Source organism: Oryzias melastigma, unplaced genomic scaffold (assembly GCF_002922805.2).
Source record: "Oryzias melastigma strain HK-1 unplaced genomic scaffold, ASM292280v2 sc00204, whole genome shotgun sequence".
NCBI lineage: Eukaryota > Metazoa > Chordata > Actinopteri > Beloniformes > Adrianichthyidae > Oryzias > Oryzias melastigma.
The window spans coordinates 89,787-104,876 of NW_023416880.1; the positions used below are offsets into that span (position 1 = coordinate 89,787).

At 41.3% G+C, this 15,090-nt stretch overlaps 1 protein-coding gene across 1 annotated transcript in view; it reads right to left on the bottom strand.

Annotated features, from left to right (window-relative positions):
• mylkb (myosin light chain kinase b) overlaps positions 1 to 15,090 on the bottom strand; it is an 84,119-nt gene that overhangs the window by 18,566 nt on the left and 50,463 nt on the right. The window contains exons 14-18 of the mRNA XM_024260702.2: positions 13,731 to 13,854; positions 11,102 to 11,254; positions 10,763 to 10,886; positions 3,409 to 3,499; positions 1,522 to 1,650 (exon numbers count right to left, since the gene is read on the bottom strand). Of these exons, the coding sequence (XP_024116470.1) occupies positions 1,522 to 1,650; positions 3,409 to 3,499; positions 10,763 to 10,886; positions 11,102 to 11,254; positions 13,731 to 13,854 (621 nt within the window). The remainder of the gene's footprint in view (positions 1 to 1,521; positions 1,651 to 3,408; positions 3,500 to 10,762; positions 10,887 to 11,101; positions 11,255 to 13,730; positions 13,855 to 15,090) is intronic.

The following is a 15,090-nucleotide window of genomic DNA, read 5'->3' on the forward strand; positions in this document are numbered from 1 at the left end:
AAGTTTCGTAATTTAGATGTTGGACCCAAGTGTGGCCATCTGTACCCCCAAGAGGAGGGAGTGTTGGAAAGAATGTTTGGAGGTGCAGTTGGCCTGAGTCTGTTTTCTTCTTTGTTTACTCACCCCCCTCCATGTGTTGCTCACCTTCCCCCATAGCCTCCCCCTTTCTTAGATGCTCTCCCAAATATGGTCTTGTTCCTGTCTTTGTTTCTTAAGATTTGCTCACCTTCCCCCATAGTCTCCCCTTTTCTTAGATGCTCTCCCAAATATGGTCTTGTTCCTGTCTTTGTTTCTTAAGCAAATAAAAGTCTAATGCTAATGAAGAAGGTCAGAGCGGAGGAGGAAGACATACTGCAAACATGTGCTGACTCCTCTGTCTCTCCTTTTTGCAGCAAAGAGTGTTTTGAAATTAACCTGACTGGTTCGTGTCTTTTTATTAACTTTATTAAGAAGAGACCTTTTATTTAAACCCAACAGACGAAAAAAGTCTGTCAATTTAGTTGAAGTTTTCGTGTCTGGGCGGGAGTTTTTGTTTCGTTTTCGTTTCGTTTTTGTTGGGTAAATAGTGTCGTTGACGAAGACGGTGACGAAAATTTTTCGTCAACGAAATTAACACTGATGCTTTCATCTGAAGAGGAATCGTTTTCGGAATTTTCAGTGTACTTAGCTAACGTGACAGACTGTTGTCATCCCCTGTTGTTGTTGTGTGTTGAAACGGGACGATTCACGTGGAGAACGGGGCGTACGGAGAACTGTTTACATTCTCCTTTGGTTTCTGCACATGTCAGAGACATGCAGTAAGGTGGTGAAAGAGCTTCTGGGTATGTGAATAAAGTAGGGCTGTCAGATTTGTCGCTTTAAAATCGCGTTAATCTGACATGTGCTTGACGCCGACAATTTTTTTTGACGCATTAATCGCGGATTTTTCTCATACGTGCCTTTCCATACTGCGCGTCCCCCCTTTAACTCACCGGCTGCTCTCACTAGATCACGGGTGGGTCTCCAAACACAGAGCTGCGAGCTAGGACCTGGAGAGCTCCTGCACCCTAACCGGTTCGCGTCCAGTACCACGTCTGGTGGTACTGGCTCGCATACGGCGCCGCGTCCCGAGAGCTGCGGAGCTTCACCAAAGTTAATGACAGCTGGGATGTGTTGGCTAAATCAACACATACAGATAGCCATAGCTAGAAGTAAACATGCATTCTTATTTTAAATAAGAAATACGGAACTAAGGAAATGCGTCACACTGCTCTGTGAATAGAGTGAATTGTTGGTATTTAAAGACTTAAATATACATTTTCACATACAGGGAACACTTTATTTTTCTAAGTAGTTTTTGTACTGAAATAGATGTTTAACTTGTTGAAAGACAGAGCGAGAAAAATAGTGAGATTATGAACATATAGCTATTTTTGTCTGTGTCCTGATCAGTAATATTACATAGAGGGATAATTAACATTCATGAAAGTTAACACAGATGATAGTAGCTGTATTTGACTGCAGACCGTTGATCCTCTGTACCTTCAATTTTGCAGTCAAAGCGGGCGGCACTGCCCTCCACGACCTCCACATCTTTGATGACCTTGCTGAAGCTTGGCTTACACTCAGCTCTCTGCTCGTACTCCAAGCATTCCAGGAACTGGTTGTCCTCTAACACACAAACACACACAGGTGGTTGAGTTTCATCACCAACCCCTGGATAAACTCATACTCTCAACCTAATATCAAAGGGACCCACCCATCCAGATAGGATGCCACTCCACAGATGTCTTACAGACCCACTCCAATGAAAATGCTGTTTTTAACATGTTCTTCTAGCATTCTTCTCATAATGGAGGACATAAAGTAATGGATATAAAATAATCTAAGATTAAAACTGTCTTTCTGAGTATTTCTTTATTCGAATCGTGTTGGATCAGAAACAGATGAAAACCGGATGCTAGAAAAATTTCAGGTTTGTGATGCTGCAACTGACATGGACGGGCCACAGTCTCCCTTCTCTGCTAAAGTTTGGAAGCATCCACTTGGAGACAAATAACCTCTCTAACGTCCTGGTCTGGGCTGCCATCTGACTCAAAACTGTGTGGGTGAATAGCTCCAATATTGGAGAGCAGAGAATGTTTACAAAAATGACAAAATCTAGTGTGTAACTTTGACAGAAGTTAGCTACAGTTGTGGCTTTGGAAATGGCTCAGCGTAGAAAGCTGTTCAGGGACAGGGAGTTTGTAAAAGAATTTATACTGAAAGCATCTGTCATTGCTTGCCCAGAGCAAAAGAAAAATTTTGAGGAAATAAGTCTGTCAAATGATACAATTAGGCCGACTAGACAGGAAGAAAATCTGGACAGAAACTTTGACAGCAACTGAGGTAGACTATTTCCTATAAATAGGTTTTGCTTACAATATTATCTGAAATAGACAACATACTGGTCCGTTGTTGACCAAAATCAGTTATATTTCTCAGTTAAAAACAATGTTTCAAATCTTGCCCAGTTTGTTTTTGCTGTTATTTGTACAAATGACACTTGGTCACTATTTTTCTGTTTATCTTTTCTTTTTTTCACAGAAATTTGCCCCGAGTCTAATGTCAAGGTCTTAATTTGGCCCTGTGCTACAAAAAGTTTGAGAACCCCTGGTCTATAAGGACCACAACCTGTATGACTCTTTCAGATCTTTAGAAGCTCCAACATCGCTACATCAATCCCATCATTATGCCTGATGTGCACTTCAGGAGTTTTATGTTTCATTTTTCATAGCATTTGTTTTGTGTCTTACCATGAAATCCTGAATTCCAGATTAATAGGAATGCATTTAACACCCAATAAGTTAGCTTTGGAAGCTAGCAGATAGCAGCACAGAAATGTCACTGTGACTACATTTGTCTGTTGAGAAAATTAAGTGAAAGTCCAACATGCATCTTAGACATTGGATTTAAAAATCTCAGGAGCTACTTTTTTTCTACTTGGGCAAAGCTTTGTAATCACACTGTCACGTGTTAGTTAATGTTAGCTAACCCACCTGCTATAGGTGCTAGTCTAACACGAAAGCCTGTGCAGCTTCTCAGCGGAGCAAAGAGGGCAATATATCTATTTCTCAAAAGTGTGATAAAAACGTTTACTTGTGTATTTTTCTGCTCTAAACTAGCCAAATTACCTTTATAAGGTGAAAGGGTAATACTTTAAAAGGTGAAAAGTATGGATCTCTGACACCTACAGCTGTTCTACAGAGTAATGATACTTCTTTATACTGCTGCAAAATTGCATTTTGGTAATAAGTACCTGGTGCCCAAGTTGTGTACCTAGCCGATGGATGGTTAAGCTATCCCCCAAAATTCGGAGAACAACGCACTGACTAAGAATCTCTTCTGCCAGAGGAAGGCCCACCCCATGCCTTTGATTTGTGTTAGTACCTTCAGTGGGTGAGCCCTTCTTGGCGCTGACTCCAGCCATCATGGCCATAGATGACAGTCTGCCGATGGCCCGGACAGCATGCCCTGTTTTCTGCCACATAACAATTGGGAATTGCAGCATTAAACATGAACAATGAGAAAAACAATAAGAGACATGTTCTGTGCACACTCTATTCTGCTTAAACTGAACAGTCATCTTGGTTTTCAGTAAATTACTTACTAGTTCTCTTTGCTTACCTAACCCTTCTTAAATGTTCTTCATTGTTCAAAAGGATTGACTAACTTCAATAACCTCTTCATCAGACACACTATGAACACCAGGGCTCTAGACTAAAAGTTTTGTACTGGGTGGACCGGCGCGTCTAATTTTTTTTCTTACGTGCACAAGCACGAAAGTTTGGTGCACCCAGCTTCTCGACCACATTGCATTTAACTCAGCACTTTTACATAGTCTCTTTCATTTTTATTTGCTGTCGATATCTGCATTAAGACTTGAAAATGATTAACTTACTTAACTGGTAAACATAAAAACCTTTATTTAAATCAAAATTCTACAATAATGACAACCTAATTCATTTAAAGAGTTCATTTAAAACTGTGCAGTTTGAAAAAGCTTTGTGACGGCAAGTGAAATTGGTGAAACCTAAGTCTCCTTGCTCTGCTCCATTCTGATGCATACATCTACACACCAACAGTCTTGCCCACAATTAAGAGGTGAATTTCTAATGAACTCCTGCGCTCTGTAGAAATAATGTCCTAGAAAATGGCAAGTTTTTAGATTTTGGCTAAAAACCAGCAGAATAATGATGAAAAGACCACTTTAAAAATCTTTGAAAACAGATCAAATATAGTTGGAGTATGACTTTAAAATGCATCACAGAACTGAAACTTAAACTAATATTAAAATGAATAACTTTATAACTTTTTGTGATTAGTACAGAGCCATTCTATTTGATTTCTGAAATTTACTTATGTTTTTTGAAACATTTCATTTTTCTCTGTTTTCTTGAATCATTTCGTTTGTGGATTTTTTTTTTATTTCTGAAACTTGATGTTTTTTGTTATTTGTTTCGCTTTTTTTAATTGTCATTGAGATCTTTAAAATGTTTTTGCATCGACGGATTTGTTTATTTGATTTCACCTTCAGGGCTACCGTAGTTAACTACAAAACACCGATAATGTCACAGTGACACCTGAATAACTGGCTTTTTGGCATAAATCTTCTACCATTTATATCAGGGGCGCTTACACCTTTTCAGCATGCATGGTACTTTTGAGATGACTAGTTCCAAAAGATGTACCATATCTACATAGGCCTATATATACTGCTCACAAAAATTAAAGGAGCACTTTAAAGGAACACATTAGATACATCAGATTTGAATATGAAGTTGGATATCTATACAAATAACAACAGGGCAATGTCTTAGGAACTAAAGGATGCCAAGTCTTTCAATGGAAATATAAGTTTTCAGCCTACAGAGGCTCAATTGTGTAGACACCATAAAATCAGAGTGAAATGAAGATGAGTGAAATGAAGATGGGACAGGCTAGTCCATGTTTTCAAAACTTCATTTCTGCAACTTAAAATGCTTTTCAGTATCTTGTGTGGCCCCCACCAGCTTGTAATCATGCTTGACAACGTGGCGGCATGCTCCTTATGAGACGACGGATGGTGTCTTGTGGCATTTCCTCCCAGATCTGTGTGAGGGCATCCCTGAGCTGTTGTACAGTCTGAGGAGCAACCTGGTGGTGTCTAATGGACCCAAACATAATGTCCCAGAGATGTTCTACTGGGTTTAAGTCAGGGGATGGTGAAGGCCATTCAACTGTTTCAATTCCTTCATCCTCCAGGTACTGCCTGCATACTCTTGCCACGTGAGGCCGGGGATTGTCGTGTATTAGGAGGAAACCAGGACCTACTGCACCAGCGTAGGGTCTGACAATGGGTTCAAGGATTTCATCTGGATACCTTATGGCAGTCAGAGCACCATTTCCTAGGCAGTAGAGGTCTGTGCGTCCCTCCATGGATATGCCTCCCCAGACCATCACTGACCCACCACCAAACCTGTCATGTTGAACCACGTTGCAGGCAACATAACGTTCTCCTTGGCTGTGTCCAAATTCGGGTTCTGCGCCCTCCCTAGGCTGAGTTTGGCTGCCGGTGAAATCACAGCTCAGCGACAAGTGCCGTCCAAATCCAACAGCTACTTTAAACGCGCCCAGCGAACGCGGCCTTCCTTTTCCCAAATTGAAGGATCGTTCTGGTGTATCCTGCTATGCTGACCGTATCCCAAGATGCATTGCGGTCGTCCCCGAAGAATTTTTCTGGCACCAATGAAAACTATTTGACCAGAGTGACATGATTAACTCAGGTGTGTCCTTTAATTGACATCACAGGTGTTTTATTTATTGTTACTGTTGTAAGTTTTGAGTGATTTCAGTGAGAATTGTGGGTTTGTCCTTCTTTAACTGAGGGGTCACAACACTTTTGTCCACCACTATATATATATATATATATATTAGGGCTGTCAGATTTGTCGCGTTAATTACGCGTTAATTTGACATGTGCTTGACGCCGACAATCTTTTTGACGCATTAATCGACGATTTTTCTCATACGTGCCTTTCCACACCGCGCAGGCGTCCCTCATCTCTCTCTAACTCACCGGCTGCTCTCACTAGATCACGGGCGGGTCTCCAACCACTGAGCTGCTAGCTAGAACCGGCCCGGCACCAGGACGCGGAGAGCTCCTGCACCCTAACCCGGCTCCGGTTCGCGTCCAGTACCACGTCTGGTGGTACCGGCTCGCGTCCGGCGCTGCGTCCCGAGAGCTGCGGACCCCCGACGTTCTGAACAGCAAGCGCACCGGGGGACGTTTTAAATGTAGTTTAAACAACGCCAGTTATTTGTAGATGAAAAGATAAATCTCAGCTTTGAGTGTGTGGCCCGTCCCTCTTTCACCGCGCGAAAATATTCAAAATACCCCAAAGTTCTGGAGGTTTAAGCGTGATCCAGCCCCAGCATAGCGGTCTGTCTGCCGGCATATTCATGGCATGAGCTCCGCTGAACACGTTGCTGCATCGAGCTGCAGCCAGAGAACGCGGCGGCAGTAACAGACTGTCAAACTATCCACAGTGTATCCCGCTTTTCTCAGTCTTTAATGTTTTAAAAAACAAAAGTTAATTGGAAATGATAAATCTCTATTTCATTTATAACTGTAGTTCAGCAGAGGAGGAAAAGATTTGGTCCTGACAAAAAATGAACATGAAAATGTTATGGAAATGTTATTTTTGATGTTTTTTATTTTATTTTACTGAACGTTGATTGAAGTTTTGAATTTAAAATGCCCTTCACTTGGACTTGGACTTTTGTTAGGCATTTGATGTTACAGCCTTTTATTGTTAAGAAAGTTTATCTCAATACAATGTTACAAAATAAAGTATTTCTGATGAAAACTATTAATTTTTCCCATTCTTGTTTTCATAATTAATGTAGAACTGCTAAATTCCACGAAGCACACATTTTTTTTCTAAAAAGAAGCCGACATCTTAAATTGCGATTAATCGCAAGTTAACTATGGACAATGCGATTAATCGCAATTAAAAATTTTAATTGCCTGATAGCTCTAATATATATATATATATATATATATATGTGTGTATAGTGAAATTTTCCTATTTATGTGCTTTAATAGACCATCTTATTAAAGCAGATTTTTAAGTGAGTTACACAATTATTTTGAATGAAATTGATAGAGCAGCCGGGTTAGGCTCCGGCACCCCCGCGACCCCGACAGGGACAAAGCGGTCAAGAAGATGAAGGAATGAATGGATGAAATTGATAGATTTAGATGAATATTTCTGATTATAACATGATAAAAGTTTCACTGTCATTTTGCCTGCAACAGCTTGTTGAATCAGATCTGTGTTTTCCTAGTTTTCGTACAGTGTTGACAAACAAAAACGATGCGTGTACATATTGTGTTTTAAGTTCTTTTTGTGGTTGGGTTCAATTGTCTTGCTTTCTTCCACCTGGTTTCTTTCCTCCTAACGAGTACACCTGTGCTTAATTGTCACTCCCTCCTATATAAGCCGGCGTTTCTCCTGCCAACACTGCCAGATTGCCTTGTGTGCTTTCAAGTGTCACGAGTGCTCTAGCTCTCACAGTAGCATTGCAAATAGAAAATAAACTGCAACTATTTGGACCCATTCTGTGTCCTGCGTTTGCGCCCAGATCCTGACAGTTAAGGCTGGCTTATACTTCAACGCGATTCGTAATCGCTCGCTTCACGATGGTTGGTTGCACGGCCATCGGAGCAGAATGCTACACCTGCTGGTGATGTCACCCGCAAATGAAATGTTATGCCCAGAGTCCATTCACGTGCAAATCGCGTCATTTAACTGGAATTTATTTCAGCGATTAGATTACCCGACTACGCAGAATACCCTGTCCAGAAAAAATATGTTTTAACATAAAAAATTATTAAAACTTCTGAAGAAGTTAAAAAATATGTCTTTTTTGTCATATCTTACAGCACTGGAGAATGCAACTTGTTAATTTTTCTTTATTTAATTTTGTCATCTTTGTATTCCCTGCTTCTGTTTAGTGGGATTTCTGGAACTTCCACCTCTGCCTTTCTTGTGTCTGCGAGCTTGCAGGTGCTCCAAGTGTCTGAGCAGGATTGCTTGAAAAGTATAAACACCAGTCAGAAGTACATCACAGTTATAGTGGAGAGTTGCAATCAAATCCTGCCAACATTAGTGTGAACGAGATCGTGGATGTGATGTGATCGATTACGAATCGTGTGGAAGTATAAACCAGCCTTTAGGAGACTGACACTGAACGTTCACATTCTGAAGATGAGGAAAACATCTTGCGCTCAGTTTTTTTTTTTTTTATCTTTTTGAGACAAGCATACGCTACTGACAGGAGCAATGAGATATCCCAAGGAGCTAAAGTGATGGAAAGGTGGTGGGGATCCCTGCAGCACTGCTGCCTGACTAGGCTCGGATCCCTCAGTTGGGACTGCAGACCCAGCAGCAGGCGCTGTGACAGAACGCTGGGTCAGTGTCTCTGTCAGTAAAAGTCTCTGCAGGCTGGAGTGGCCCTAGGCGGGGACCCGGTGCACAAAGGCTTTTCACTCCAGACTGCACTCAATGTAATAAAACACACAGTAGGTCAGAGGTTGTGCGATTGGCCGTCAATCAAGTGACATACTCATGGTGAGGATGGTGATTCGTTGATGGCATTTTTTTAGATATATTTTTATTTTTTGTTTATTCATTTTTGATGGGCCGCGGCCAGCGATCTACCTACACACCTGCTGAGATCGTTGGGTCGGTTTACACGATCACTATGAATTGGCTGATTCTGATGCGGGAAAAGCTGCTTTTCTTTCTTGCTTTGCTCTGATATACAAAATGTTACTAACGTAGAGTACTCATAGACATATACTGTACAACCAATGAGAGCACTGCAGCACGAAGCTGCTTTTCCCTGCTGCAGGATCGGCAGATAGACGAGGATTACACAAACACTTTACAACTGCACAGCGTGAGGTTCGTTTACTCTGCTTAGAATCCGCTGGAATGGACTCTGCTGTGTGACGTATTTCCGGTTTCCAATAAGACCGCTTGTTTTCTTCCGGCTGTGGCTAACTATATGTGTGGACTTGGCTAATCTGCTTGTACTTTCCCTGGTATTGGTTTATATTTGTTATTTCTTAATTCGTATGATAGTTTATGATTATGTGTAAACACTATGACATCCAAAAAGGCAAAGTTTGCCTTTCTGAAACACCAAACACCCCACGCTCACGAAACACTACCATGTACTGTATGATCATGTGACTTCTAGGGATGAAACATAGCTCTGTTAGAACATTTAAAACCTGTTCAACAGAACCTTTTATGTGTAAACCAACTTTGAAGAGACTTTCGGATTACTGATCGTACTCTCAGCTGATGATGAGGAGCTTCTGCCTTCTTCTTGGAGAGATAGCGGCGTGCGCTAACGGTAACCTCGCCTCTGTTGAGACGTAGGAAAGGAATCACGTCTCAAACTGATTCTACCTGACACTGAAAATTACATTTACAAACACTCAGCTGTGGAGTAACTGAAATACAACTAACGGGTCATAAAGACAAAGACAGCGATAATCAGACGTGTCTTTCATGCTAGCTAGCATTAGCCCAAATGAAAAGTGGCTACGGTATTCACAAGTAATGTGAATGAAACAATGCAGCGATCTGCATCTTGACTGCACCAATAACGTGTCGCCAACATGAATGTTCATCAGTTTTAGAGCTGGTCGCACGTAAACATGCGCTAAAAACATTAGCATCAGCAAGTTACCTTCAAAGTTTGCTATGTAGGACGACAAATACAATTTAAAATCTCTTTGCATTTTTATGTAGGGATATTTTACTAAAAAAAACAAACAATGCGCCTAACATAATTTATAGTGACTCTTGTTAGCTCCAAAAGACATCTTTTAAAGTCCAAACACTCCGCTATTTCCACATAAACAACAGCCCACGGCTCCGACCGGAAATGACGGAGCATTCAGAGGCTGAATGCGGAAGTAGGTTGTGCATATAGCCCATTGCGATAACAGTTACGTTAACAGTTGGAAAGTTACAGTAGACGAACTAATATAGTCTAAACGTAGGAGTTAAAGGAGCTAAGCTCCGGTGTTGGAGGATTTGAACAGATTTCTTTAAGTCGCAACACCTGTTACTGGCATGGGGCACGCTTGCACAGGGTGCGTGCGCACGGACCCAAACTGAACAACTCAGATGTACATTCTAATAAAATATAAATAAAATTAAAAATAATGATTATTTTTTGAGGTTGTTACACATGCACACACATACTGGAATGAGACTTCTGGAGTCGCGGGGAATATATATATATTTTTTCCTCATCCCAGAAAGACTGGGTGCACCAGTGCGACCAAGAATTATATTTTGGTGCACCAATGAAAAATCCAGTTGCAAGCCCTGAATACCCACTGGCCTAAAGGCCCTCATTCCCTAAGTCAGAGCTGCCTTTAAATTTGCAATATTTGCTTATGGTCTCCTTTTCCCTCATTTTTAAAGCCTGTCGTTTGTCTTTAATATTTATTGTGCCTTTATATTTTATTCATTTTACAAATAGTGTTTGCAGAATAAATGTATAATTGACTGTGTAACTGAGTTTTTTTGCAAGAGGATCTGCCTCCGCCTCTTTGTTTATTTGAATTTCCATAAGCTGTTGCTTGATTTATAAGAAGTCTGTAAAAGTTGTTTATCCTTAAAGCTCCATCGGCTAAAGCTAGCATGAGTGTCGATCATGTCTTCGAGTTGTTTACCTGCCATTTCCTCCTCAAGATGTACTTTTTCATTCGCTCTTTGGAGAGCTTCTTGGCTTTCATGGTATTGGTGTCCTGCTTCAGCCAGGGATGCTCAAAGCACTGAGCGCAGGTCAGCCGAGCCCTATGTGTTCAGGAGTCTCAGTCTCACATTAAGTGAATTGAACATGCTTGGCTAATTAATATTTACTTCATAACTTCTGAATATAAATTCCACCAGTGAAAATACTCTAACAATGACCCCATTACATTTCTGAGATGAATAAGTGGACACAAAACATTGTATGCAGTGAACATTTTTCTGATAAAGAGGACAGACAAGATCAAGCTTCTCCTTACCTCATGTCTTTTTTTAGCAGATTGGTGATAAAGTCTTTGGCATTTTCTGAGATTTCATCAAATGCTTCATCCTCAAAGTCCCAGGAGGCCGAAGTGACGTTAGACAGGGTCTCATTGTCACTGTCACCCATGAAGGGAGACAAACCACTTAAACTGGAAGACAAACATTGGCCCAATTCATTTGCATTGTTGTTACACACAACTGAGACATGGGACTAAATGACCTATAGCCAATCTTCAATAGAGAAATCTCTACTGTTAGAGTGGACTCTAAGGCAGCTGACTGTGCATTAAAAAAGCTGGCAAATCTCAGTTGAAAACAGCAACACATGCACTGAGATCTCAAACCCATACATAAACCCTATTAGGTTCTGATTTATTGGACTACATTAGAACAAGGAGTTGTGGAAACATAATGAAAACACAAACAATCCTACTTTTCAAAATGGGTGCAGGAAAGTACTGGAAAAGACAATTAGATTTGCCTCCATACACTGCTTAGGCTGTGAAACCCTACAACTGGCATCTTTATTTTCTTTTTAAAGCTCCGGTTTAAGGACTGCTTTTGGCACTTGCACCATTTCAAAAGTGTCACTTTGGCACCAGCACAAAGTAAAATCCAAGCTGTACCCATTCTTAGTCTTGGACATTCAGGTGAAGAGAGGGCAGTTGCAATGGGGAAAAATTAAGGAGGAATTTGGGGATGGTATCAGAGGAAAAGGGGAATCAGATAGCTTTAAAGAAATAATGTGGGAGAACCGTGCACCTCAACTAAGAATGTTGTTGAGAGGTGGAAGGAATATTTTGAGCATCTGAACATGCCTTCCACTGAAGAAGCAGAGGCCAATGTGGCAGGACTGAACCAGTCCATTACACAGTTTGAAGTCATCAAAGTAGTAAAAAAGTTAGACGGTAGCAAGACAGAGTGTGGATGAGGTCTGCCCAGAGAACATCGTGTCTCTAGATGCTGTTGTCATGGAGCAACCTGCTGCTACCGTCTCCAGTCACCAGAGGGAGCGCTCACCAGAGTTTTGAGCTCACCACCTGCCCTCACCTGGACTCATCAGCATCAGCTGTTTCCCATCACCTCATCACCTCCTCAGCATATAGTCTGGCTCCACACTTCACTCTCTGCGAAGTTTTGTTTGTGCCACCCTGCCTGCATCTCCGAGCGTTTACTCCTGGACCTGACCTTCTGCCTCCGACCCTGCTCCTCTGATTGCCTGCCGCCTGCCCCTGACCCTCGCCTGGACTCTGACTCCTCTTTTCGCTTGCCTCGGATGATCCCATGCCCGTTAATGACCTCTGCCTGTCTGACCCTGCTTATTCTGTGAACTGTGAATAAACCTGCTGCACGTGGAACCAGCTGTCTGCATGTATGTGACAGCTGTGAGGCTGTCTTTGGTGATATGTCTTTGCAACATTGCATGAAGGTTTGGGGCTGTACCTTTGTACTGGCAAATCTAGCCTGTGTAGGACTCCTGGTCTCTCTTTAAAAAAAAAAAAAAAGGACCTGTGGGTGGGCTGAAACTACAGGGCAAAAACCTACTACTGGATACTGCAGAGAAGAATAAGGCAGTCTAGCTTTGGATTCAGGAGTAACAGTATACTTGTCCTATTTGAGGGACAGTGGATCATTCAAATGGGGATCCATTGTCATAGTGTTAAGAGTTCATGGGGTGCTTGCCTATGTAATCCATATGTACTTTTGGATTTGTAGAAAGAGCTTAATCCTCATCTTTAAAATCCTGTAGAAGGTGTGGTTAGGGGAGAGTTCCTAACTGGAGTGGAGGAGTTCAGAATCTTGGGGTCTTGTGCATTGACTTACGTAATCCTGTCACTAAATCAATTCATTGTAGAGAAGGAGCTGAGTCAAAGCTCCCTATGTACTGGTTAATCTATATTCATACCCTAAGCAGTTGTCATGAGCTCAGGGTCATAACAGAAAAGATAAAATAGCGGATATACATAATTAATAGGGGTTAATGGTGTTTAATTAAATAGCACTTTTCCACATCATTTAAGCCTCAAAACACTTTACAGTCCCATTTATCCATGCACACAAAGTCATACACTGGAGTTTTCTCTGTGCGGTGTTCTTGCTTAGAGGTAACGGGAAGAACTCAGTCACCCAAATCCTTCACTTCCTTGATGACTTTCTTGGTCCTCCACATCTAGTGAAGCCAACTGAGGGGCTTGGGCATCCAAATGTCTTTTTAATCCCATACTGGTAAAACAATTCAGACACATCCCACCAGGAAGAGGTGAAAGGTAAGACTCAGGGCAGACTGGCCTGGTCTTGGATGGTCTAGTAACACTGTGGTTCCCCAGACAGATCTGGGAGAAGATTTTGTATAGGAGGTCGAATAATCTCTGCATACTTCTGTTCTAGTGACCAAGCTCTGTTTAAGAGGAAAAAGATGGATGGTTTTATTCATTTAGTTAGATGGCTGTTTCTCCTAAATTCCTCTTTAGGCCACCTTTAAGAGTTCTGTGAACATATGTGGTACCATTCACACATAGAGATTGCCAGTTAACGCCTTATATCCTCCTCACAGTGTAAACTGATCCATCTAAACCAACACAAAACTTAACCCAGAAGTCACCATCATACATTATTTTTACTTACAGGATGTAACAGATGACTCCTATGCTCCACATGTCAGTTGGGTAACTGATGGCTTCATAGTTGATCACTTCTGGAGCCACAAACTCCGGAGTTCCAAACAAAACCTTCAAGGTTCCAGCATTTTCTAGTAAAAAATAAACATTACATGGTGATGGAACCTAACGGGGGGTTTTGTAAAGTTTTTTTTTTTTTTTTTGTTTCCGGTTTGAATAGATTGGTAGCTAAATGGTTGTTTTTTTTAATTGTAACAGGCAGTAAAAACTTGTAGAAATTTAGATCAATGAGGCTTTGTGTCTATGCAAGGAGGGAAATAATTATACATCCTGTGATCCTGTGAAGTTCTCCCACTTAGAAATCACTGAGGGATCTGGCATTTTTATCTTAGGTGCATGTCCACTGTGTGAGATGTAATCTAAAATACAACATGGAAACATTGTAGGACTTTTTAGCAGGGGTGAAAGTAAGCTGGAACGGTCCGGAGCGGCGTTCCGTTAAAAGATTTCAAGGCAGAACGCCGTTCTAATTGGGAGGAGATCCGCAGTGTGGCCGGTTTTCACTTCATAACACATGACAGAAGCATTTTTTTATTTGGCGTATCGACCGATAAAATGCTCTGGATCTCTTTCCTGTAGCTTTCGCTCTCGCTTCCGTAAACAAGCCTCATGCGCATGCGTGGAAAAATTGGGTACGTTTGATTTTTTGTACGGGGACATTTAATTCGATCAGCCAACTGAGCATTAATGTTTATGCCACACGGAGGAGCAACGGGACGCGAAAAACAATAAATGAATCACTATTGTGATTGGTCAGTTTAAATTCAATATAAATTTAGTTCACAATAGAAAAAGGGAATCTTGAAGGGACGAAGCGGTCTGGAAGATGGATGGATGGATGGATGGATGGAATCTTGATATGGAAAAATAACGCAGCACATTATTTAAAAGAAAAAGCAAAAAAAGAAGAGCATGCAGAGAAAAATAAATCAGATATTTAAGAGGAAATTCCAAAGTGAGGATGAAGATGTGCAGACAAACACTTCTGAAGGAGAGGATGAAAAGGGAAAAGTCGAAATGCAAATTGCATTGAAGAACCCACTGAGACACCAGGGCCATCAAGCAGAGGTGACCCTTTTCTATTGCCAGAGCATCCTTCAATCTGGACAAAAGAACAGTATGAACAGTTTAAAGAGAAAAATGAATGGATATTTGCCAAAAACGGAATGCTTGGCTGTCAAAAATGCCACAGTGTAAAAGATCTCGGTGTTGCCTCATTTCGGGGGGGTAAATATTGCACCTAACTGGGTAGCAGGAAAGATATGCCCATCTGGACACACAAGAGATGTTCAGCTGTGGTCATTGAG